We start from the raw sequence: 27,916 nt of genomic DNA, 5'->3' as shown, positions 1-27,916 counted from the left end.
CCTGCCTGGTGTGTTCCTTGTTCTTCATGATGCTCTCTGCTTTTTAAACGGACCTTTGAGACTATCACAGTGCAGGTGCATTTATACGGAGACTTGATTACACACAGGTGGATTCTATTTACCATCATTAGTCATTTAGGTCAACATTGGATCATTCAGAGATCCTCACTGAACTTCTGGAGAGAGTTTGCTGCACTGAAAGTAAAGGAGCTGAATAATTTTGCACGCCCAATTTTTCAGTTTTTTATTTGTTAATATCCAATAAATTTTGTTCCACTTAATGATTGTGTCCCACTTGTTGTTTCTTCACAAAAAATTACAGTTTTATATCTTTATGTTTGAAGCCTGAAATGTGGCAAAAGGTCGCAAAGTTCAAGGAGGCCGTATATATATAATATATATATATATATATATATATATAAATATATATATATATATATATATATATATATATATATATATATATATATATATATATATATATATATATATATATATATATATTTTTTTTTGTCTGTGTTGCTTTTGGAGAGTTTAGCTAATTTAGATTTACCTTCAACTCCAACTCCATAGTGTGAGGGCCTTCCTGGTGGCATACAACTTAAAAGTGTTTAGGATTGACCTCATATTATATGGTTTTGGCCAATCTAAATTGTTCAAGTGAATTTGTATAATCTATGACCAGCCTCACCTTCCCCAAAATCATTGTCCCCTCACTTTTTGTCTCGTTAAGAACAGACGAGGGAAATCTGTAACAGGACATACAGACGAACCCAACCCCTTTACGGCTCACAGGCCACACTGTATCCTCAATTCCCTGCTATAAGCCAGGTACCATGCACCGGAGTCTGCTTTTGCTCCACTGTAGTCCACCATCCAAAAAAACGGGCCACACACGAAAGACGTTCAACTCCAGCCAAGGTTTCTTTGCAATGACAGAACACTACTCCCTCCCACCCAAAGCCCTGCCACCAACATGTTGCACCCTCAACAGTGCTTAACCATGGGGAACATCATGTTCTAGGAGGCCATGGCTATACTGTTTCATTGTTGGTGGCACCTTTGGCTGTGTTCTTCGAAGCCCTGGGAAGATTATTTCTAACCAGAATGAAAGGAATGGTGGCCTGTGTTAGAAATGATTGGGTTACATGATTATCCCAACTAATATGAGCTGACAAGCGGAGATCAACTTTCCCATGGGAGTCTGTAATTCCATTTTACATGATGGAACTTGTCATACAGAGCATGTGATATCCTCATACTGAAGATTGTCGCCCATCGTTATACCTCCGTTGACGTTTCTGTCTATACAACAGCTGCAGGTACTGGCTGAAGAATTTGTCCATAGGGCAGTTTCTATAGTTTGGAAGTGTAATGTAAACCCTAACAATGGACTTCTTTTATTTGCTCCTTTTCAGTCTGTTAAATATACCATATGTGTTTTTTTTTTGTTTTTTTTAATATATGGGTTTGATAAGTGCCAAAAAAAATACCTGTTGATCATGTTAGATAAGGCAACCACTACTTCTGGATTCTAGTAAGCTTCCTATTTATTTTTTATTTTTCCATTTAGATAAATTTTAATCACAGCCACCAGTTCTCCCAATAGTCCCAGTTTCTGAGGAGGTGTCCCTAGATATTTTTTTTTTTAACCTGTAAATGTCTGCGGATCAGTTTTGCTATACTGTTTTTTTCCTCAAATACATAAACCTTTTTTTAACTATTTCAATACTGAGCACTTTCATCCCCTTCCTGCCAAGGCAAAATTTCAGCTTTCAGAGCTGTCGCACTTGAACAACAATTTGGTCATGCAACATTAATTTTTTATAATTTTTTTTTTTTTTTAGCTTTCTTTTAGTGGTATTCAATCACCAATGAGTTTTTTTTGCTAAACAAACAAAAAAGATCCAAAAGTTTTTCCTCATTTCCAAAATTTTGCAAATAAGTAATTTTTCCTCACTGATGAGGCTGCACTGGTGGGCTCTGGTGAGGCTGCACTGGTGGGCTCTGGTGAGGCTGCACTGATGAGAGCTCTGAAAGGTGTTACTGAGAAGCTGCACTGATGAGCACTGGTTGGCACTGATAGGGCTGCACTGATTATCAGTGTAAATGTGTCCTGTCAGGCTGGCCAGTTATCGGCTCTCCTTTCCTTACACACTGACAGCGGGTGAGGAAAGGAATGCTGATAACTGGCAAGTTTGTTTATACACGGCTCAAAAAAATTAAAGGAACACTTTGAAAACACATCAGATCTCAATGGGGAAAAATATGTTGGCTATTTATACTAATATGGACTGGGTAATGTGTTAGGAATGAAAGGATGCCACATCGTTTGATGGAAAATAAAATTAACAACTGACAGAGGGCTGAATTCAAAGACAACCCGAAAATGAAAGTGAAAAAATGATGCAGCAGGGTAGTTCATTTTGCTGCAGCAACTCAAAATGGTACTCAGTAGTTTGTAAATGGTGATACCACTCGATGCACTGTCCAGCCCCATCCAGTGGCAGTCTCAAAAGTTGTGACCTGGCCCTGGTGTTCTGCCACCGTAAGGGGGGCATAAATGGCAGGAAAAGGGCTCACTGTGGAACATGGGTTTGGATCACACTGCTGTGACCCCAAAACTGGGCAAATAGCTTGCAATTCCCTTTTGTTTTTTAACTTTGCAGTCTATGGCACTCAAATTGCACCAACGTTTTTTTGTCGCTGTCCCTTTGAGTCCCTTTGATTAAGACCGCACCCATTAAAATGAATGTGTATTGACTTGTCATGCAACTTTGTGTCGTAAGTCACTTGATAAGTTGTAGTAGTGTGAACCGGAGTTTATAAAGGGCGTGGGCATGTATGGCTGCCGATGGAACTGGTTCTCTTGTATTTATTGATGATGTGACTGCTGACAAAAGCAGCAGGATGAATTCTGAAGTGTTTCCGGCAATATTATCTGCTCATATTCAGCCAAATGCTTCAGAACTCATTGGGCGGCGCTTCACAGTGCAGATGGACAATGACCCGAAGCATACTGCGAAAGCAACCAAAGAGTTTTTTAAGGGAAAGAAGTGGAATGTTATGCAATGGCCAAATCAATCACCTGACCTGAATCCAATTGAGCATGCATTTCACTTGCTGAAGCCAAAACTGAAGGAATAATGCCCTAAGAACAAGCAGGAACTGAAGACAGTTGCAGTAGAGGCCTGGCAGAGCATCACCAGGGATAAAACCCAGCGTCTGGTGATGTCTATGCGTTCCGGGCTTCAGGCTGTAATTGACTGCAAAGGATTTGCAACCAAGTATTAAAAAGTGAAAGTTTGATTTATGAACGTTAATCTGTCCCATTACTTTTGGTCCCTTTAAAAAGTGGGAGGCACATATACAAACTGTTGTAATTCCTACACCGTTCACCTGATTTGGATGTAAATACCCTCAAATTAAAGCTGAAAGTCTGCATTTAAAGCACATCTTGTTTGTTGCATTTCAAATCCATTGTGGTGGTGTATAGAGCCAAAAACATTAGAATTGTGTCGCTATACCAATATTTATGGACCGGACTGTAGGTGCCGGAAAAGCTACCCTACATATCGTAGACCAAGGAGGTCATGGTTTGGTCTCTATATGAAGTCCAGCTTAATAGTCAAGCTGTTCTGCACGGCGGCTGATTGCATTTTATATGTGGAACGTTACAAACTATCTTTCTGCCTGTTTTATTTAGAGTGACTCATCTACTTGCATATTTATACAACCAAATATTTAACGCGGCACAAGTCAGAAGATCCTTTCCATGCAGAAGTCACACATAAGCCTAAAAAATACACTTCTGTGAATAGACGAGGCTGATGCCAAAATATAGTCTTGCTGCTTTTTTAACCTTATCAAATATATAGTTCCAGTGTACTACTTGCTGCCCATCCTCTGTATACCCTAGGTATTATTAACATAATTGTACTATCACTTGCAGTATTTAGGGACAGAACATTTCCACCAAAGCCATTGTCATTGATTTTCTGTGGGATATCAGAAAATCCATGGTCTTTAGTAGAGGTTGGGTACATCAGTGCATTAGATTACAGTGTAATGGGGAAAAAAGCATAGTTACATAGTTACATAGTTAGTGAGGTTGAAAAAAGACATCAGTCCATCCAGTTCAACCTATGATGTGTGTGTGTGTGTTTGCTTTTAACCGTACATTGTATAACCCTGTATGTTGTGGTCTCTAAGGTGCCCATCTAACAGTTTTTTGAAACTATCAATGCTCCCTGCTGATACGACTGCTTGTGGAAGAGAATTCCACATCCTTACCGCTCTTACAGTGAAGAACCCCTTACGCACTTTAAGGTTAAACCGCCTTTCCTCAAGTTTTAGTGAATGGCCACGTGTCTTATTGTATCTCCTCTCTCTGAATAGTTTGTTCCTTATGCTAGGGTCGCCAGTACAGTATTTGTACATTGATATCATATCCCCCCTCAATCATCTCTTCTCCAGAGAGAATAGGTTCAGTGCTTATAGTCTTTCCTCATAGCTGATGTCATCCATTTCCCTAATTATTTTTGCTGCCCTTCTCTGGACTTTCTCCAGTTCCAGCACATCCTTCCTGAGGACCGGTGCCCAGAACTGGACAGCATACTCCAGATGTGGCCGGACCAGAGTCTGCATGTTGCACTTGGGTGCCTTGACCTGAAATTTGTGATTCAAGTAAATTCAAACCGGTTCTGTAACATGTTGCACAATGTATTAATCCATAGATTCTGGTCGGAAATGTTCTCTTCAGTAAAGTAAGAAGGAGGCTTTGGGCTAACTTGGATCTCCTTGCTGTGTGCTGCTCGCTCTATCTATCTATCTATCTATCTATCTATCTATCTATCTATCTATCTATCTATCTATCTATCTAAATATATATATATATATATATATATATATATATATATATATATATATATATATATATATATATATAGATGTATATACACACACAGCTAAATCTAAATTGGCTAAACTCTCCAAAAGCAACACAGAAAAAAAAAAATTATATATATATAGGTTTTAAAAAAAAAATTCTAGTTTTTCCATGTGCTGTACTCCTTCCTTTTTTTTTTTTTTTTTTTTTTTTTTTTTTTTTTTTTTTTTTTACAATTGCATTACTGTATACACAAGTACTGCAGTGAAACCTGGGCATGAGGAAACATAATTTAGGTGCTTATGCAAACTTTATTAAAATACAGTTAATTATTTTTATTACTGTGTAGCTGGACTAAATTGTGTTTTATTTCTGCTTGGAATTCAGCCTTCATTTAGAGATTTGATTGACTTCAGTTGCTGATTAACTCACAAAACACACATTTTGGACACCAGTGTAATATAACGGAGCTGCCTGCCAAAATCTGCTTTTATTTTCAGCTTTCTCAGCAAAGCAAATAGTGCTAGTCTGGGTAGGAATGCCAGCAATCCCGCTGTCAGCTGAACACCAGTGGGATGCCAGGCGATCGCTCTGTATTTATATACTGAAAGATAATATTAGGTTTTTGCATGGCCTTAAAGTAGAACGCCAGACAGGCCACTGAGCGAAATGTATACATGTAACCTGTCTAAGCATTTGTAATTCTGTTCAGTAATTTTGGAATTCACATACTTCAGTCACACTGCACGGCTCCCTGCTGCTCAATGTCGCTGTGGGAGGGATTTCCCCATCAACGCTTACTGTGTTGATGGGGAAATTAAGTGATTTTTAAATCAAATCATCTATGGTTTGCTTAAGGTCATTTTAAAAGAAATGTATAGCGGCATTGTATGCATTGACTTTTCACATTTCTATCGTCAGGACTGAAAAGCACATAAAAATATTTAGTCATTTAAATATGAAATATTCCATGTGAATATTGTATACACAATTTTTTAATATGCACGCAGAAGGTGAAGGATTTACCAGATTTTCACTTCTTTTTTTTCTTCTTTTTTTCAAGCAAGCACCAAAAATAAAACCATGTTTACTGAGCTCAATAGCTCAAGTGGCTCATTCATGTCTCTTCTCCACCATCTGAACAACATTGTCATACTGTCCAACCCTATCTCTAACCACTTTACCACCAGAGGATTTTCCTGCTTTACATCCAGGCCACTTTTTGCCACTGCCCGCCTCTCCACCTCCCCGCGATCATCGCCTCTCCTCCCCTGGCCCAACTCCCGCTGTGTCTGAATACAGCGGGAGCGAGCCTCTGGCGACGCGCGCGTGCCGCCAAGAGAGGGGAGAGTCTGGTGACGTAGGTCTACGTGGCCAGACGATAACGAACCACTTTGCCGCAGTAGCAGCACAGTGAGCAGTCGGCAAGTGGCTAAGCTACACTGTAATCCTAACATTGATTTCCCTGTAACCTCAATCTTGACTTTAGGCATACCTAAAAGCCTAACACAAAGTCTCCCTGAAAAAAACTATAAGCCTCCCTGTAACCCAAACACTAAATATTCCTTTAGCTGTAACTATGAGGTCAATTCACTAAGCTTTACTGCATGCGGTAAGGGTATCCTGTTACTCATTTGCATAAATTATCACATTCAGTAAATAAAGTCCAATTCATTAAAAAATAAATATTTTGTGGTAAACCATGAAAAAAACATTTTCTTGGTAAATCTCGCAAAAAATTGTGCGTTAATCTGTTAAGTTCAATTCACAATCGAAACCGGAACTAAAAAAAGGTGCAATATTTAGACCCCATTCACACTAGCGCGACTTGTCAGGCGACTTGGTCGCCTGACAAGTCGCGGTGGGTCGCCTGCCATTGATTAGCACAGGACCCGTTCTAATAGGAGCGACACAAGTCGCTCCGACTTAGAAAAAGGGTCCTGTACTACTTTGGGGCGACCTGCAGGCGACCTGCATTGACTTCAATTATATGAAGTCCGTGCATGTCGTGCCGAGGTCGTGGTGCACGCTATGCACCACGACTTCACAGGTCACCCCCAGCAAGTCGTGTCGCCCCTGTGTGAATGGGCTCTTAACACCACCGGTTTGGTGACAGTAACCAGTGCGGTACCAGAAAGCGAGGCCTGTTTAGACCCTCAGAAAAGGGCATTCCACCCACCGAGAGCCTAATTCAACCCACAGGAGACCCACATAAAGGGGCCTTTATTCCCCCCCCCCCCCACACTATTCCAGAAAGGGGTATAATACTACCCTCAGAGAGGAGTCCACCCACAGAAAGCTGACACTATTCCACCAGCAGTGGACACATAAAAATGTGCCATTATACATCATGAGTACACAAGTACCGTATTTAATTTTCTATTAAATAAAAAAGGCATGATGTGCAGTGCAAAATAAATGAAAACTTTGGCTGAAATTGAATATCAAGAACTTAAAATTTTTATTTATTTTTTTTTAAAGTAAACATTTACAAAAAAGTGCAACAATGGAGTATATCAACCATGACAATTACTCCAGCTAGAAGTGATCTCTTGAAGAGCCCACTGTAATACATTAGGTCGTATACACCATTACAACAAGTTAAACTTGGAAAGCAAAGTCAAAAAAAAAAAAAAAAAGTTTTAAAAAAATGTATTAAAAAAATATAGTCAAGTTTTTTTTTTTTTTCTTTCGTTTCCACATTATAAACATAGCCAGCAGCCCAGAATTAGGACAGAAACCTAGAACAATCTAGTAAAGCGCACTTTCAACAGTTCTAGTAGGCCATACATTTACAAAAAACACTTTTTTATCAATGTATGGCATGATGGATTTAGTAAAGGAGCGAAACGCCGCTTAACCGCTATTTTCAGGCAACAGAGTTCCACATGAAAAAGACACAGCTTGGATTACCAAGCATCAGGAGACCTAAATTTGAGAAGGTAGTTCAAATTTCAATGCCTCCAAATACAGATTACTGTAAAAAATGCAAAAGAAAAATAACAAACACGTTAAAACGTAAAATGTTATAAGGAAATTACTTTAAACAACTCATGGAATATGGTGGAAGGATGGAGACGCCTTTGTCCCAATATATAGCGAAAAGGAATACCCTCTAATTTTGTGGGAATTTATGAATGGCAACACAGAACATATGCTTCAGGAAATATAAAAAAAATACAAAACTTAATTAGACAACAGTAAAATGAATAAAACAATGCGGGTATAATTAATGTCCAATGGGTTCTTAGATTGTAAGCTCTAATGAGCAGGGCCCTTTGATTCCTTTTGTACCAAATTGTATTGTAAGTGTAATGTCTGCCTTCATTTTGTTAAGCGCTGCGCAAACTGTTGGCGCTAAATAAATCCTGTATTATAATAATACAGCATAGAAATGGGAGCATAACCTCAGACAACCTAGAAAACGACACAAGTCACCAACGCGTTTCGAATAGTGCGATATTACATATTTTCTTTGGGGATGGTTTTAGGTAGAATAGAGGTAGATGTTCTACAAAATAAGCATTGAAATAAGTATCTCATATAATATAATGACCATAGCATAACATCATAAGAAACAGAATGATTGTAACTAACATATATGCTGGTGTACAGAGTGCACTAAAAACAAGTAAGATACCAAGGCGTCGTTCAGTAAATACTACAGAAAGCACGCTGGGCCTGGCCAGACCCACTTAATAGGCTAGCTGAGGGTGCCTAAATGACCAGGCCCTGCAAGCAAATGGCCAAATTAGTACTGAAGACAGATGTGGTTAAAAATATACACATGAGTGTCAAAGTCCCATATATATAGGCATAAATATTAGATGTTAGTATACCTGTCCAAATATCTCACAGAGAAGAAAGACCACCTTTAACCACCGACGCGTGTGATAAGTTACCGCATGAGAAGATGGGGTAGTTACCAAATAGCTTTTAGTGAATTAACCCCCTGAGTCTTATGGTCCCTGTAATTTAACCCTATTAGTAAAGCTAAACTACCCCTCCCTGTAATCCCTACACTTACCCTCCCTATAATCTTGTAATGCTTGGCCATTCTAATTGGTAAAAGCTTCAACTGATGCATGCTACTTTTTTATTATTCTTATACAGGATTTGTATAGCGCAGACAGTACAATTACAATACAGGAGGAATCGGAGGGCCCTGCTCATTAGAGCTTACAATCTAAGAGTAAGGATCAATAGATACAAAAGCTAATTACTGTGGAGGATGGGCTGATGGAGAAAATAAATGTACAGTTGCTAGATGGGGACAGGATAGGTCTCTCTCGGTCTCCCCCTCTCTCTCTCCCCCCTCTCCCCTCTCCCTCCCCCCTCTCTCTCCCCCTCCCTCCCCCTCTCTCTCCCTCTCTCTCCCCCTCTCTCTCCCTCCCCCTCCCTCTTTCTTTCTTTCTCGCTCTTTCTCTCTCCCTCTCTCTCTCTTTCTCCCCTCTCTCTCCATCTCCCACTATCTCTCTCTCGCTCTCCCCCTCCCTCTCTATCTCTCTCTCGCTCTTCCTCCCCCCCCCCCTCTCTCTCTCTCTCTCATTCTCTATCCTCTCTCTCTCCCCCCTCTCTCTCTCTCTCTCTCCCCCATCTCTCTCACCTCCCTCTTTCTCTCTCCTCTCTCTCTCTCCCCCTCTCCCTCTCTCTCATTCTCTATCCTCTCTCTCTCTCTCTCTCTCTCTCTCTCTCTCTCCCCCCATCTCTCTCTCACCTCCCTCTTTCTCTCTCCTCTCTCTCTCCCTCTCCCCCCCCTCTCTCTCTCTCCCCCCCCCTCTCTCTCTCTCCCCCCCTCTCTCTCTCTCTCCTCTCTCTCTCTCTCTCTCTCTCTCTCTCTCTCTCTCTCTCTCTCTCTCCCCTCTCTCTCTCTCTCTCTCTCTCTCCCCCCCCCTCTCTCTCTCTGTCTCTCGCCCCCCCCCTCTCTCTTCTCTCTCTCTCTCTCTCTCTCTCCCTCCTACACTTCTGCATTCTGAAAGAAAATTGATAGGAGGACAGGGAACGTAAAGGAGATAGGGGTATGATGGGGATTTCTAAAAATGTAGGTATTTTTTTTCGGGGGGGGGGGGGGTTTGGGGAATGTAGCTTTGATAGATTTAAAGGATAAAAGAGTGGTCATGGGGAGATGGCATAGAGTGAGGCTCCAGGGAGGATGGCGTTGTACACCATGCCACCAATATGTATTTCGATGGGTAATTGACTAAAGGATTGGATGACAGGCCTTCTCTATATAATAGGTATGAAGTGGCCAAGTTCTAAATATTGGGTACCATACCTTGCTATGTGGAAAGTAATTTCATTTTAAGAGAAGTATAAATTCTCTGTTTTGTGCATGCAGCAGCCTTTTTTTTTTTTTATTAAAATGACAAATCAAGTAAATCTACCCCCACCCCCATGTATTAATGCTCACCTCTCCTCCTCAGGCATCCTCTGCACTGAATACTAATCTTCCTTTACTGAAAGATACCTGTGCCAAAGTCCTGGTGGCTGAATCTCCTGCTTCAGTAATGCTGGACTAATATTTAAAATAGAGTAAAGGTACAGCGCTATACAATAAAATCTAAAAATCATAAAAGTCCATATCAACAGAAATCCATAGGAGATGTCCAGAAAAGGTAATAATATTGAAGTGCAGCTAAATAGCATATACATGAGGAAACCACCGACACCCGATCACACTGTCTCTTACCCTCCACTCCAGACCCTCATAACAAAGGTCAAATATGCAGTAGGCAGCAATTCAGTGGAATCTCCAATATCAATGTTTTCCTCTCCCAAATATCTCAAATATCCCCACCAGGATTTTATAAATCTCATAAAGGGACAGAAGAGCCACTCATTGTGTAGAGATCTCAACCAGGTTTATTAAATAGTAAAAATAACACTCATGTTACATGGTGGTAGTGTAAACTCACATGTCTATTCAATAACAACCAGCATTCCCAACCAGCAAGATGGCTGCTGCGTCCGGGCATGCAGTAGCGGCGTGCGTCTCCAGCTCCTCCCTACGTGTTTCGTCATCAGATGATGATGTCAGGTCGCACAGATTCTTGGATACGACCAGCACAAATAAAATACCAAAGATCTGTGCTCCAAGAATACCATAGTTTGTACAATGTTATACCAGGTTTTACCAGTAAGGGGTGCTGCAGATAAAAACGAAAATTATAGCTTCTGGTTCGAGAAAAACCTGAGAGGCACTGGAAGGTGTGCACGGCCCATGATACTAAACTGAGGCCGTACTAGCAAGTGGAGGTTTTTCTTTTCAATAATATCCACATTGGCTTTTAATAGCACGTTTGATATTATTAGCATGTGCACACTCACAGATAAACGGAAAGTGGCTTCCCAACGTCAAAACTTGCCTCCTCCTTCCTGGCACTTTCCTCGCTTCAGGAATGTGTCATAATAAAAATACGATTCTTCTCTCTTCTCCATCTGTCACACCCCCCATTATTACTCTGCTTGTTACAGCAATGATGACAAAGTACACTACAGCTTTGTTTGACAGCCTGGTTTACATCTGGATTTAAACATTTCTCCTTATAAAGGGATAGCACTGTCTTTGTTTAGTCAGCTCTTGTTTTTCGCTTTTACAATAAGCTTAATAATATTTACTGGTATTTCAATTGCTTAATGTCATTTGTTTGTGGAATGCAAAATTCCCTGTAACCGCTTCCAAGGAAGACTTTGATGTAAACAAATGCATGAATTCTTTTTGCTGTCTATTTAACGAATGGCGGCGTAAAAGATCATCATGCTTTCCAGACAGAAAAGGCAGCTTGCCTTGCAATAAATCTCTAGGATTGCACTGTTGGAAAAGTTACTTTATATGAAGTATGTTAGCTGTGATGTAAGGGCTTTGTTCACACTTGCCACCCCTCTGAAAAGTGTGGGCGGTGGGGAAGCAATATACAGTGGGTACGGAAAGTATTCAGACCCCCTTAAATTTTTCACTCTTTGTTATATTGCAGCCATTTGCTAAAATCATTTAGGTTCATTCTTCTTCCTCATGAATGTACACATAGCACCCCATACTGACAGAAAAACACAGAATTGTTGACATTGTTGCAGATTTATTAAAAAAGAAAAACTGAAATATCACATGGTCCTAAGTATTCAGACCCTTTGCTCAGTATTTAGTAGAAGCCCCCTTTTGATCTAATACAGCCAGGAGTCTTTTTGGGAAAGATGCAACAAGTCTTTCACACCTGGATTTGGGGATCCTCTGCCATTCCTCCTTGCAGATCCTCTCCAGTTCTGTCAGGTTGGATGGTAAACGTTGGTGGACAGCTATTTTTAGGTCTCTCCAGAGATGCTCAATTGGGTTTAAGTCAGGGCTCTGGCTGGGCCATTCAAGAACAGTCACGGAGTTGTTGTGAAGCCACTCCTTCGTTATTTTAGCTGTGTGCTTAGGGTCATTGTCTTGTTGGAAGGTAAACCTTCGGCCCAGTCTGAGGTCCAGAGCACTCTGGAGAAGGTTTTTGTCCAGGATATCCCTGTACTTGGCCGCATTCATCTTTCCCTCAATTGCAACCAGTCGTCCTGTCCCTGCAGCTGAAAAACACCCCGACAGCATGATGCTGCCACCACCATGCTTCACTGTTGGGACTGTATTGGACAGGTGATGAGCAGTGCCTGGTTTTCTCCACACATACCGCTTAGAATGAAGGCCAAAAAGTTCTATTTTGGTCTCATCAGACCAGAGAATCTTATTTCTCACCATCTTGGAGTCCTTCAGGTGTTTTTTTAGCAAACTCCATGCGGGCTTTCATGTGTCTTACACTGAGGAGAGGCTTCTGTCGCCACTCTGCCATAAAGCCCTGACTGGTGGAGGGCTGCAGTGATGGTTGACTTTCTACAACTTTCTCCCATCTCCTGACTGCATCTCTGGAGCTCAGCCACAGTGATCTTTTGGTTCTTCTTTACCTCTCTCACCAAGGCTTTTCTCCCCCGATAGCTCAGTTTGGCCGGACGGCCAGCTCTAGGAAGGGTTTTGGTCGTCCCAAACGTCTTCCATTTGAGGATTATGGATGCCACTGTGCTCTTAGGAACCTTAAGTGCAGCAGAAATCTTTTTGTAACCTTGGCCAGATCTGTGCCTTGCCACAATTCTGTCTCTGAGCTCTTCAGGCAGTTCCTTTGACCTCATGATTCTCATTTGCTCTGACATGCATTGTGATCTGGAAGGTCTTATATAGACAGGTGTGTGGCTTTCCTAATCAAGTCCAATCAGTATAATCAAACACAGCTGGACTCAAATGAAGGTGTAGAACCATCTCAAGGATGATCAGAAGAAATGGAAAGCACCTGAGTTAAATATTTGAGTGTCACAGCAAAGGGTCTGAATACTTAGGACCATGTGATATTTCAGTTTTTCTTTTTTAATCTGCAACAATGTCAACAATTCTGTGTTTTTCTGTCAGTATGGGGTGCTATGTGTACATTCATGAGGAAGAAGAATGAACTTAAATGATTTTAGCAAATAGCTGCAATATAACAAAGAGTGAAAAATTTAAGGGGGTCTGAATACTTTCCGTACCCACTGTATTTCCCTCTCACTGCCTTGAACCCTGAGTAGCCCACAACACCCCTTGCAATGCACGTGTTTGTAGTTTGATTGTGGTGCAGCCCCATTCACTTGAATGAGTCACGTTCGGTGATGGTACTGCCTGCTGAACATGACAAGGGGGTTTACTCTTTGCCATTGCATGTATACAACTCCATCTAGCTGTTGTTGGGGGGAAGGTCAAGGGTTTGTAAAATTGCAGCTTAACCGCCTATTTTCATTGCCTCCAGCCATTTGTGAGAGTGAAGGAAAAAAATGAGGGGGTTGTACACATGAAAGTGTTAATCCCTGCTGTACTAGTTTCAGGTGGTTCTAAAAGGCTCAAGGTTTCTTACTTTAATACATTCTATGCATTAGGGTAAAAAGACTTTCTGGGTTTATACTTACCTGGGCCCCATCTCGATCCAGCAATGTACATGAGAGTAGCAGCACCCCCGGGTCTCCCTTTCCTCATTGGTTCACACAGCAGTGGGAACCATTGGCTCCCACTGCTGTCAATCACAGCCAGTGAGCAATGAAGGAGAGCAGTGGGAGGGCCAAGCCCTACTCCATGTGTATATGGACATACAGAGCATGGCTTGGGAGCGAGCCTGTTCCAGTGCACCCATAGCAAAAGGCTTACTATTGGAGGCACTCGGCAGGGGGGATCACCCAGAAGCGCCAGTGGGGAACCCAAAAAGAATAGGATCGGGGCTGCTCTGTGAAAAACGATTTCACAGAGCAGGTAAGAATAACATGTTTGTTATTTATTTATTTATTTATTTTATCGGTTTCCTTAGAATCACTTTAAATTTTAAACACGTTCTGCTCGGATTATCATCTGCAATGTTTTCCTGTTTATGCTGGAATGTTGTTAAAATCTCTTTTACATAGAAAAGTTTTGAAAATGTAACTAGTTGCCCTTTAAATCTGAATACCTTACAAACATCTAAGTACATGGTAATATGTACGGTATTTCACGAAAGCGAGTACATCCCTCACATTTTTGTAAAAATTTTATTATATCTTTTTATGTGACAACACTGAAGAAATTACACTTTGCTACAATGTAAAGTAGTGAGTGTACAGCTTGTATAACAGTGTAAATTTGCTGTCCCCTCAAAATAACTCAACACGCAGACATTAATGTCTAAACCGCTGGCAACAAAGTGAGTAAACCCCTAAGTTAAAATGGCCAAATTGGGCCCAAAGTGTCAATATTTTGTGTGGCCACCATTATTTTCCAGCACTGCCTTAACCCTCTTGGGCATGGAGTTCACCAGAACTTCACAGGTTGCCACTGGAGTCCTCTTCCACTCCTCCATGGCAACATCACGGAGCTGGTGGATGTTAGAGACCTTGCACTCCTCAACCTTCAGTTTGAGGATATCCCACAGATGCTCAATAGGGTTTAGATCTGGAGACATGCTTGGCCAGTCCATCACCTTTACCCTCAGCTTCTTTAGCAAGGCAGTGGTCGTCTTGGAGGTGTGTTTGGGGTCATTATCATGTTGGAATACTGCTCTGCGGCCCAGTCTCCAAGGGAGGGGATCATACTCTGCTTCAACACGTCACAGTACATGTTGGCATTTATGGTTCCCCCAGTGAAATGTAGCTCCCCAGTGCTGGCAGCACTCATGCAGCCACAGACCATGACACTCCCACCACGATGCTTGACTGTAGGCAAGAAACACTTGTCTTTGTACTGCTCACCTGGTTGCCCCCACACATGCTTGACACCATCTGAACCAAATAGGTTTATCTTGGTCTCATCAGACCAAAGGACATGGTTCCAGTAATCCATGTCCTTAGTCTGCTTGTCTTCAGCAAACTGTTTGTGGGCTTTCTTGTGCATCATCTTTAGAAGAGGCTTCCTTCTGGGACGACAGCCATGCAGACCTATTTGATGCAGTGTGTGGCGTATGGTCTGAGCACTGACAGGCTTACCCCCCACCCCTTTAACCTCTGCAGCAGTGCTGGCAGCACTCATACGTCTATTTCCCAAAGACAACCTCTGATGCTGAGCCTGTGCACTCAACTTCTTTGGTCGACCATGGCGAGGCCTGTTCTGAGTGGAACCTGTCCTATTAAACTGCTGTATGGTCTTGGCCACTGTGCTGCAGCTCAGTTTCAGGGTCTTGGCAATCTTCTTATAGCCCAGGCCATCTTTTGTAGAGCAACAATTCATTTTTTCAGATCCTCAGAGAGTTCTTTGACATGAGGTGCCATGTTGTCCAATGACCAGTATGAGTGAGTGAGAGCGATAACACCAAATTTAACACACCTGCTCCCCATTCACATCTGAGACCTTGTAACACTAGCAAGTCACATGACTCCTGGGAGGGAAAATGGCTAAGTGGGCCCAATTTTGATATTTTCAATTAGTGGTGTACTCACTTTTGTTGCCAGCGGCTTAGACATTAATGGCTGTGTGTTGCGTTATTTTGAGGGGACAACAAATTTACACTGTTATACAAGCTGTACACTTACTACTTTGCATTGTAGAAAGTGTAATTTCTTCAGTTTTGTCACATGAAAAGATATAATAAAATATTTACAAAAATGTGAGGGGTGTACTCACTCTTGTGAGATACTGTATATGGTAATGGTTTTACCCACCAAAGAATTTGTCACCTTATTCACCCCACCCTGATGAAAAGGGCTTGTGTGGTTCCCCGAAATGCATTGAAATATTTTGCCCTGTTTGTTGTAACCAGTTGAACAATATAGACTTTGGGTTCCTAAGGATTTTTTTGGTGCTCTCTTTGACCTATTACACTTAGAGTACCTCCACTTTCATAGGGAAAAGAATTGTATAGCATATACAATTGCAACTCAAGTCATTTTGTAATTTAATGTATTAAAAAAATTATCTTTACTTTTCAATCTGCAGTCGCTGTAATTTTCTAAAATATGACTACCTGGGGAATGTGTACTGAACACACCCCAGAAACCTTATTCCCTGCTTGTGTGATTGGCTCACTGATTTTCCCAGAAGTCTGCCTAAGATACAAATCAGATTTCTGGCATCCCCTGCAACATAAATGTCATTTTTGGTGACATACTCCCAATTAGAACACGTCTAAAGAGATGCAGGCCCAGTAGATTTCCTTATTTACTCACTCTACTGTATACTATATGGAGGAGCAGCATTGTCTCCCTAGAGCTGGAAGGGAGGTAGGACTATGGAACATCTCCCCAACTTCTCAGCTTTATAACATTGGGGGTAGGATTCTGTAGCCCATAGAGGTGTACTTGGCAGGACTGAAAACACTGCTCGAAGGCCAATTCTGTCTTTGCCGTTTTCTCAGCCCCCAACCCTTAAAATGCCCCCTACTTACCTGATTCCTGGGGATTTTCTTCCCACAGGCTTCTGTTTAGTTTCAAATTTAGAGGAGCCACACGCAGCCACGTCATTCATTCATATAAATCTTTGAATAGAGAGACTACAAGTGGCATCTTCCACCATGGCAGAGGGACTTGTAGATTTTAATGGAGCACAAGTACTGTAATGTCATGTCACTGCACTTGTGGTCCATTGTTTTATTCCTCCAGTCCCATAACTGAAGGTCCATCACTTGGTACGGACCTAGGGCAGTCTTTGCTTCTCCACTTCCACAGCTTGCAGGTGCAATGTTCTGCAGGCCCCAAAGCCAAAATATAATTGAGTGCGTTTTTTTTTTTTTTTTTTTTATTAAAATGTGGATGCATTTTATAAAATGTTTGCAAATGGTGGAATTTGTCTTTCAGATAACACTTCCTTCTGCATGAAAACTAATGAGCTCACTGGATTTCTGTCAGGGTCTGTGTTTGTTTTTTTGTTTTGTTTTTGTCTTTTGTAGTTATTAAACATATAATAATGCTTTCAATGGTAACTTTAACAAACCAAATTAGGAAAGTCCTTAATTTTGAATGGGCCACAATGCCCCAAAGATGGCAAATTGCACACTTTTCTCAACCCAATGCACAGATCACTCACATCTTTGTACTGTGTTAGGTTACAAAGCATGTATTCTGCAGTGCATTATATTATAGCAAAATGAATGCCAAGACCAAAGACTTCGGCATCCCTGCCTAGGAGGAAGTGGGTGCAAATAGAATGAAAAAAGGGTATCTGCTCACCTAAAAAAAATTGAATGCGTTAATTTAGAAGGGAGGGGGGAGAAAGCAAAAAGGACAAAATTATGTTTTGAAGGTCTGCCTAAATTAGGGCTAATTAAGATTAACTAAAGGATAGTAAGAAACAAATGTTATTATAAAGATTTATTATTTTTTTAACTTGTAGAGTTATAGCATCTGCAAATAAATGTTTACCACTTTAATCTGCATATGAATGAAAGAGTAAATACAAAGTAAGGCCTCATGTACACTGCATCTTGTAAACGGCCATTTAGGAGCAGTTGGGCGTTTTTTTCAGAAGCCCCTGAACCCTCCTCTGTTATCTTATCTGTCCATGTACACAGGGTTGTTTACAGTCATTTACAGGCAGTTGAGTTCAGTGTCGTTTTTTGGAAAGCAATTATTTGCGTTCAGGATGTTTAGAACGTGTGTTTACCGGCGTTTCAACCGCAAAAACGCGACCGAACGTGTTTACCCGCGTTTAGCGCTTGCGTTTTCAGGAGGCCATTTATTTATATATATATATATATATATATATATATATACATATACACGTGTGTGTGTATGTATGTATGTATGTATGTATGTGTGTGTGTATATATATATATATATATATATATATATATATATATATATATATAATATATATATATATGCATATATACATGTATATATGGCAGAGGGTGACCTGACTCTGCCATGCCATGGTGACCCAACTATGCAGATTTTGGGTTAGGGGTATACATATATACATACACACACATCTATATATATTCATTCAAATGAAAATGGCTGAAAACATATTTCTGTTGCATTGTGGGTATTTGGGAGGGTCTCCAGATGTGTTTTGCAAAACGCGGCATGCAAACGCGACACAACGGGTGTTTTTAAACGTCGTTCTGTAGCTGTCAAGTTCCAGCGTTTGAAGGACTTTTTAAAACGTTCCGTGTACATGTAGCCTAATAATAATGTTGCATTGTAATTCTCAGTTTGGCTTCTAAACCAGGGTTTCTCAACTAGGGTTCCTCCAGAGACTGCTAGGGGTTCCTTGAGGAATGATCAATTTCTGCCTCTCAGTTAAGTTCCTGACACCATTGATCTTTTAGCTATCTGTTCGGATAATTCTTCCCAATGTCAACAAGTGTAAGGATCATTCTTCTCGCTGACCATCACACTAATGTATCATGAATTGTAGATCTATTAATTTTATGTAGGGGTTCCTTGAGACCTAAAAGTTACTTCAAAGGTTCCTCTGTGTTGAAATGGTTGAGAAATGCTGCTCTAAACAGTGATCCAAACACTGCAATACATACCAAGTAATTGTAAAGCAAGAGTGGCAAGGGAAGAGTAGCGGGGGGAGAGGGATAGGCATGCACTTAGATAAAGTTTTTTTGGGCATATGTAGCACACCCAAAGTCTACTACCCTTTAATAAACAGAAGACAATGAAAAAGTAAAGAAAACAATACATGATGTTGCTGTACTTTTTCTGCAATACACAGAAGCCGATTGAGTGAAGTGTGGGGAGTGTCTCCATTCATATTTTCTCCATTTGTACTCTGTTCACCCGCTAACCTGGCAGAGTGCTGGAGTGAGAAATATGCAAATAGTTTCAAGGCTGATTAGGCCTTGAAGTGCTGTGAATGGGAGATAGAAGACACCTGCTGGGATGTTATCTGAGAAGCTTCACAACAAATCAGATTGTCAGCATACGTTTCCAGAAGATTATTCCGGGGCTTAAAGAGAGCTTGTCATAAACCTTCACTGATGTCCATAAAACAGATAAACATAATGCTGGCTATGGATTGTCTGTGCAGTAAATGAAATTCCACAAGTTTTTGATCCACTTACTGCATGATATAAAAAAAAATATATATATATATATTTATCTTTTATAGAAAAGGGAACGATTTTAACAGGTATCTACAGTGGATTTTTTGGTCAGTGTTTTATTTTTTAATCCACTTTTTTGTGTGTGTTGTGACTGTTCTAGGCCCAGCCAATTAGTTGAAAGAGGTAAAGATCACACAAGGTTATAAAGGATACAATTCGAGGGGCTCCAGAATGTTGGTTCTGAACAGAGAAAGTTGTTTTTCATTTTTCCCTGGGTTTTGTAGGTTGTAGGATTAGGGCAGTGATGGCGAACCTTGGCACCCCAGATGTTTTGGAACTACATTTCCCATGATGCTCATGCACTGTGCAGTGTAGTTGAGCATCATGGGAAATGTAGTTCCAAAACATCTGGAGTGCCAAGGTTCGTCATCACTGAATTAGGGTCTGGGTCCAGAGACTTTGAAGAGCTTTGGGAGAGAGGAAGCCTCCAATCCTGTGTCTAGGTCTTGCTGGAGACCAGCAGGGTGTGTGTAGGTGTGCACAACCTTTACATAACAGAGGCCTAAACTTAAAGCAGTTGTATACTGAAAAAAAAAACCCTGCAAGACAAAGTCATAATGAGCTAGTATGCATCGCATACTAGCTCATTATGAAATACCTTAAACCGAAGCCCCGACACAGACCCCGGACACCGCTGTGGGAGCTGACATGCTCCCTCGGCGTCTCTTCCGGGTTCGGCGGCTCTGGCGCTGTGAGTGGCCGGAGCCACGATGACGTTACTCCCACGCATTTCCAGCAAGTGCCGGGCATGGAACTCTGAAGGTCCGCCGGATCTTCAGAGCGCATGCGCCGCTAGCGTCAGCGGCTTCATGCAGGGCAAATATCTCCTAAACCATGCAGGTTTAGGAGATATTAACTGTACCTACAGGTAAGCCTTATTATAGGCTTACCTGTAAGTAAAAGTCACAAAAATGAGTATACTACCGCTTTAAGGTCTGAGAAGCAGTGCTGAAAAAACAAGCCAGGAGGCCTTAGGATATTTTTTTTTTTAGTATTTTGAAGTGATGGTGGAAACTCCTGTGAGGGCAACCGATGTAGTGGAACTTTTTTTCTTTCCCTTTAAATAAAAAAACGGCATTTTTGGCTTGAATTGAACTTGCTGGGAAGCACTGCACTTGAGCAAAAATTCCCAAACAAATCACAGTGTGTATGTATATATGTGTGTGCATATCTATGTATATGTGTGGGTGTATGTATATATTTGTATATATATATATATTAGAGCTGCACGAATATTATTTAAAAAATTGCGATCTCGATTCACATCACCCCCCCATCTCAAAACGACATGTCCTTGATTCTTGCTAAGCTGTTCACTCACAGCTGTCAAAAAAAATTTTGAAGAAGTAATCATTGAATGTAAGCACTATCCCTTTTGCTGATTTTTTTTTTCTGCACCCTGTGTGATACGCACTTCTCACAACTGCACAATACTCACTCCCGAGCCCTGTGTGTTATGATCTCCTGAGTCTTGTACTTTGTGTGTTACACATTGCTGAACCACACACCTTATGTGATACGCAGTTCTAAGCCTTAACGTATTACAATTTATTGGCGCCACTGTACTTCTCTCCTCTAAGAAAGGTGTGATTGAGGTGGGGTTTGGGCATTGTTGGTGCCGACAGTTGGGCAGAGAGGGTGAGTTCCTGCACCTATTCTCTGAGAGAAAAAAAAGCTCTGTGTGTGTGTGTATATATAATATGTATATGTGTGTATATGTGTGTGTGTATATATATATATATATATATATATATATATACATATATACAACTTTAATTTATACTGGATAATGTCATCTGATGCCTCTAAAGCTGGCTATACACTAGTAGAGTTTTTCAGTGCTTTTCCCCCACTATATATCACTCCTCTTCAAAGCTGAAAGATGCCCAAGGTCATTTAACCCACTTCCTGCGGGACCAGGCAGTCCTGGACACACCCCCCCCCCCCCCCAAAGGGAGAGATTGTCCCATTGGTCTGTGCTCACAGTGCTATAGAATGAAAAGCTTTACATGTCCTTATAGATTGCCCACTGCAGTGCTGGAAAAGAAGGGGATGTCATGGGACAACAATACTGTTAAGCCCCTCTCGTTTGCACCACTGGATTCGCAGCCCCCGTACCTAGAACCAGCGGTGGCAAATGACCTGGAGGGGGAACTTAGGTGATTATATCTGGCCTCAAGGGTAAGGAACATAAAATGCCTAATATGATGGGTTAGAGTGGGATGGAAGAGAGGGGGAAAAACTAGTTTTAGCCTGGAATGGGGCTTCAAGGTATGCATACTGTTGTGATTTTTGTTTTTTTAAGGGGGGGGGGGGGGTTATCACAGTTGAGAGTTGGGATTTAGTCAATATCTATCATTATACCCACATTATTCAGTCTTTAGCCAGGCTGTAGAGTTCACGGTTAGAGTTTTCTGGGTTGTAGGACAGGTCCTCTTAAAACCTTCACTGCTGTTACATTTTTGCATTTTTTTCGCTACTGCTGTAACAGGTTTTGGAAATGATAATTTTCACTGTAAGATACTTGTTAACACGACCAATCTGGGTGCTAAGAAAAATGAAATGTTTGGGCAGAATATGTTACATACTCAGCGTGGGAGAGGAAGTGACAATTTATGTAACGAAATAGTGAGAGTGACAACCCTGAGAAGTAATATTGGACTATTTGTGCTTTTCTTTGATGTAATGCTTGTTTACCATTTCATATCTTTATGTGATTCACCTTTTGAATATTAAATTTGGTAAATATGAGAAAATAAATGAATGGGCTGTAAAGAATTTTTCCCAGCCAGTTGCTGTTGCTTTCTTACCTCCCCCTCCAGACAGTTGGAACCCACAGCCCTTCTCTCTTCCTACATGTACAAATTAGTCCGAAGTGTTTGTTCAGAGATCAGCCACCAGCTATTGTCTATAGACCTGTTTAAGTGTAACTAACCAAGACCTGTTTTTGTTTTGGGTACAGTTAGTATGGGTTAGAACATATTACCAATTTTTATTTCTATAGGTGCCCCCACTAGGATGCTTCGCTTACACTATTTTGCCAAGTGGAGAGAAAGTTTAGGGAATTCCAACATTTTATAGTTGTCACCAGAACAGGAATCAAGGGAGAAATCTTCCAATGAAAGCAAATATTCCTGTTAGTTTAAAGATGGCCATACACTGCTCCAGTTTTGCACAGTTCCTAATGAACTGGTCAAAATATGCCTAGTGGGTAGCCCCGTCAGCCCCCTCCTACCCAACATCCTTCAATTGGAAAATTGGCGACCCAACAGCACTGCATCAAATCAAATGGCTTTAGAGGCTAAAGCTGGATACTCGCTACAATTTTATATACATTTTTATTCCTTTAGAATTACCAAAACCATAAAATATGAGGTCAAACCTAAACACTTTTTTAATTTGTATGCAATCAGGCAGGCCCTTGCACTACATAGTTGAAGGGAAATCAAACCACAAAAGTTGTATAGTGTGTATCCAGCTTTAGGCCAGCCATACATGGTTGGAATCTCGGCTGTTTCAGCAGGAACCAGCCAAGATTCGAACTGTTAATGGACAGGCTGAATGTACCAAGTTGATCGATCAAACAACTTGGGTACAACCAGCCTAGCAAATTCTCTTGCGATTATTGCTAGTGGCTGTGTCAGCTGCTAGCAATAATCACTGTCTTCTCCCAGCGACCGCCTATGCCGGAGAAAGAGAATATGTCCGGGCAGTAGGGATTCCCGCATCAGCACGGTCTGTGTTGTTGGGGGAATTGAGCAAAATTCTTTCCCGCAAACCATGGTTGCAGGAAAGACATTCTCTCCGTCAATGGCTAGGCCTTAGCCACTCAGCAAACAATCACTAAATCGAGATGCATTAGGCTGGCCGAAGGCACTAAGTTGTCTTTGGATGTATAGGTACAATCGGCGTCGTGACTGGCAGGCATTTATATTTAGGGTCCTTGAACCGGGACAGGTAGGAAAACTACAGCGACGTGGCAAGGCTTCCGGACCTGTCCAATCACTAATCTTCCTTATTGCCTGAAGTGTCTGTGGGTGCCATATTGATGTCAGATTACAGGCATGAATTTAACTGAAAAAGATATGAAAGGTATGGGAACTTATCAGGACGAAGCAAAAGTAAAGTCAGAACTTCTGAGGGCCCTCAGTCAGTGGTGCCTGTGGGTGTCCCTAGATATCAGAGTATTGCCCAGTGTCAAAAATGGTGAATGTCTTCTAGGACTGATACAATAGTTGCTGTTTTTTGGTTCGTTACCTTGGGTTAGAGCTTATAATTACAGTGCCTTGAGCCAAAGTGAAGTCAGAACTCCTGATCGGAATGCTTGTTTTGGATCAGAGACTCAGAAGGTCTTGAAGATATTCGATCAACACAACAGCCACACAGCCAATGCTTTCAGGATGAGAGATCAGCAACGGTAGCCTGTATGCTCCATGAGTAAATTTACTTTAGTTCAGTACTTTTATAGAGCTGAACCTACTTTTAGCATTTATTGGCAACTAACAACTGGAAAACTCCCACTAGTGTTACAGAAATGAGGAGAAAGGAACAGGTCTGTATTCTAGCGGGGAGAAGGAACAGGTCCATAGTCTAGCGGGGAGAAGGAACAGGTCCGTAGTCTAGCGGGGAGAAGGAACAGGTCCGTAGTCTAGCGGGGATAAGGAACAGGTCTGTATTCTAGCGGGGAGAAGGAACAGGTCTGTAGTCTAGCGGGGAGAAGGAACAGGTCCGTAGTCTAGCGGAGAGAAGGAACAGGTCCGTAGTCTAGCGGCGAGAAGGAACAGGTCCTTAGTCTAGCGGCGAGAAGGAACAGGTCCTTAGTCTAGCGGCGAGAAGGAACAGGTCCGTAGTCTAGCGGGGAGAAGGAACAGGTCCGTAGTCTAGCGGGGAGAAGGAACAGGTCCGTAGTCTAGCGAGGAGAAGGAACAGGTCCTTAGTCTAGCGGCGAGAAGGAACAGGTCCGTAGTCTAGCGGGGAGAAGGAACAGGTCCGTAGTCTAGCGGGGAGAAGGAACAGGTCCGTAGTCTAGCGGGGAGAAGGAACAGGTCCGTAGTCTAGTGGGGAGAAGGAACCGTTCCGTAGTCTAGTGGGGAGAAGGAACCGTTCCGTAGTCTAGCGAGGAGAAGGAACAGGTCCGTAATCTAGCGGGGAGAAGGAACAGGTCCATAGTCTAGTGGGGAGAAGGAACCGTAACGTAGTCTAGCGAGGAGAAGGAACAGGTCTGTAGTCTAGCGAGGAGAAGGAACAGGTCTGTAGTCTAGCAAGGATAACTCAGGCAGGGCTGACACTGTTTAGAATTTCAGTGCAGCAGAGTCACCGTGTTGTCACTCAAACAGGAAGTTAAGTGCTCACTGGACTTCTGGCAGTTCAACAGGTATTTTTCTATGCCTGCAGTGTTTTTAATGAGATAAACATGGCGAAAATTGCATGTATTGCAGAGTTGATTTATATATATATATATTTTTTTTTTATTTTATTTTACACAGACATTCATTTTAAAAGAACATGTTAATCGCTCGCTCAGAACAATTGTATGTTATATGGTATTTTATAAATGCTATGTATGTATATATAGTACACATGGATAAAGAATGAGAGTTTAATTTACATCTTCTTTTTTTCTTTGCATCTTTAGTTGAAAGTCACACGCCATCATGGGGAAGCAGAACAGTAAGCTACGTCCTGAGGTCATGCAGGATTTACTAGAAAGCACGGACTTTACAGAGCATGAGATCCAGGAGTGGTACAAAGGCTTCTTGAGAGACTGTCCCAGCGGGCATTTAACAATGGAGGAGTTTAAAAAAATTTATGGGAATTTTTTCCCTTACGGGGACGCTTCCAAGTTTGCAGAACATGTATTCCGCACTTTCGATGCTAATGGCGATGGGACAATTGACTTTAGAGAATTTATTATAGCGCTGAGCGTAACATCCCGGGGGAAGCTGGAGCAGAAGCTGAAGTGGGCATTCAGTATGTATGACCTGGATGGCAATGGTTATATCAGCAAATCGGAGATGCTGGAAATAGTACAGGTAAGTGGCTTATTTAGGTATCTAAATAAAGTCATGTTGTTTTTGAATAGACCCAACCACGATTTTTTGTCATTAACCACTTCAGCCCTGGAAGGTTTTACCCCTTAATGACCTGGCCATTTTTTGCAATACGGCACTGCTTTGCTTCAACTGATAATTGTGCGGTTGTGCAACGCTGTATCCAAATAAAATTGATGTCTTTTTTTTTTTCCACAAATAGAGCTTTCTTTTGGTGGTATTGTTCACCTCTGCAGTTTTTATTTTTTGTGCTATAAAAAAAGAACCACAATTTGGAAAAAGAAAAACAATATTTTTTTACTTTCTGCTATAAAACAACCAAGAATTAAAAAAAATCTTCATTAATTTAGGCCAATATGTATTCTGCTACATGTTCTTAGTAAACAAAATCCTAATAAGTGTATATTGATTGATGTGCGCAAAAGTTATAGCGTCTACAAACTATGGGATACAATTGTGGGCTTTTTATTATTTTTTTTTTTTATTGTTTTTACTAGGAATGGTGGCAATCAGCGATTTTTAGCAGGACTGCGACATTGCGGCAGACAAATCTGACATTTTTGGGACCAGTGACACCAATACAATAAAAATGCACTGTTACTGTATAAATTACACTGGCAGGGAAGGGGTTAACACCAGGGGCAATCAAGGGGTTAAGTGTGCTCCTAGGGAGTGCTTTCTAACTGTGGGGGGAGTGAATGCACTGGAGGAAAAGAGTGATCTGTGTTTCAGGCTAGCCTAGCTGAAACACAAGATCTCTTTTTCTCCCTGACATAACAGCAGTCTGCCTTGTTTACATAGGTAGACATCCTTTTTTTTTTTTTTTTTGGTACAGCGTTGCACGACCGTGTAATTGTCCATTAAAGTAACGCAGTGCCGAATCGCAAAAAAAATTAGCCTGGTCATTAAGGGGGGAAAAAATCTACTGGTCCAGAAGTGAAAAAGTAAATCCATGCCCAATCTTAGCAATTCATGAATGTGGTACTTTGACCCAACCACAAACACAAGGTCAGAGAAGAGAGGCAGATAGGCTAAGTGCGATTTTTTCTATTTTTCTTTAACAAAGGATCAGGCCAGGGCCATCACTCCTGGAGGAAAGAGGACTTTCTTTAAAGGATTTGCACACTTTTTTGACCTTGCATGTGAATGTGGGTCCTATCCTTAAGGTGAGAGCACAAATGGTGGCGGTGGTGCACGGAGGTGAAAGAAAAGAAGGCAGAAATGTATTTATTTCATGAATATGTAATTTTTCCAAGAGAGTATATGAGCATACTATACGTGTTAAAGTGAAGAAACATGGAGACTTTTTTGGACATGGAACTTTTTGTATGATTTTGTGTTTATATGTTAAATTTTTAAGAGTGGTATATCAGATAAAATATTGATGAGCTCTACACCATGTTGTCTTTGAACTCAAAGCTGTTGATAACATGTACAGATTTCTAAGAGAAATCCATAGATTCGGCTGAATTGTTTCTCACAGGTGGTGTCGGCAGGGCCACCCACAGCTTGAATTTCTGACAATTCACAAGAATCAGCCGAAACTTGAGCTGTTTATGGCCAGTTTTAGTTTTTACATGTTTACTTAGACAGGTAAAACCTGTGCAACTTGTCATGCAATTTTGACAGTTTCAAATCGCATGAGAAGTCACACCCTGTTGTCTACATTGGAAGCGGTCAAATCTTCATTGGAGTAGCACCGATTTTAAAAGTAGTTCCTGCACTATTTTTTACAAGTTCAGGCGTGACTCGCATAGTCATCTGTGCATGAATTTGCACAGATGTCTTCAAAGTTGCACCTGAAGTAGCACTGAAATGCTTCTTTGAAATTGTGCTTCTTCAAGCATATATTGCAGATTACCTGTCCGTAGATGTGATGATGGCATTAGTTTTCTTTTTTTTTTTTTTTTTTGGCTTTCCCCCTTTATTTTCACCTGGTGATTCTGCCAGCAATACACTTCTTATCCTAGGGTGATAAGGCTCACCCATTGTATTGTATCTATGGAGGAGCAGAATGGTCACCCTTGGACAGGTCCACATCTCCTTTTATGAATGGACCTTAAAGATTTATATCTACTTTAAAGGCATCTACAAAGTTGTTTGGTGCTTTTTAAATGTATGTTGGACGGATGGTCTTCAAACTATCACTTTGCAATCCAAAATTTAAAAACCCACATTTCTATTGTCCTTTGGGGTATTTGTCCCTCTTTAGCCGTTTCCTTATCTGAGGGTATGGGAACTAAACGTTGAGGGGAGAACACCAAATTTTCTGATTAATTAAATAAAAAAAAATGGAAGCTGTTACTCTACAATATATAACCTGAAATCAAAGTGGAGGATTTAAAGTGTGTATACCCAATCTTCACACATTTGCAGATATACTATTATTATTATTATACAGGATTTATATAGCGCCAACA

General features: G+C 41.1%; 1 protein-coding gene across 1 annotated transcript in view; it reads left to right on the top strand.

Moving 5' to 3' along the window:
• The window catches only part of NCALD (neurocalcin delta), a 150,696-nt gene that overhangs the window by 112,664 nt on the left and 10,116 nt on the right, over nt 1-27,916 (top strand). Inside the window, exon 2 of the mRNA XM_082258715.1 lies at nt 25,082-25,478. Coding sequence (XP_082114841.1) covers nt 25,101-25,478 — 378 coding nt within the window. The 5' untranslated portion in view covers nt 25,082-25,100. The remainder of the gene's footprint in view (nt 1-25,081; nt 25,479-27,916) is intronic.

This window comes from Pelophylax lessonae, assembly GCF_965119305.1.
Source record: "Pelophylax lessonae genome assembly, chromosome: 5".
NCBI classification, from domain to species: Eukaryota; Metazoa; Chordata; class Amphibia; order Anura; family Ranidae; genus Pelophylax; species Pelophylax lessonae.
This window is presented reverse-complemented; position numbering and strand designations above follow the sequence as displayed.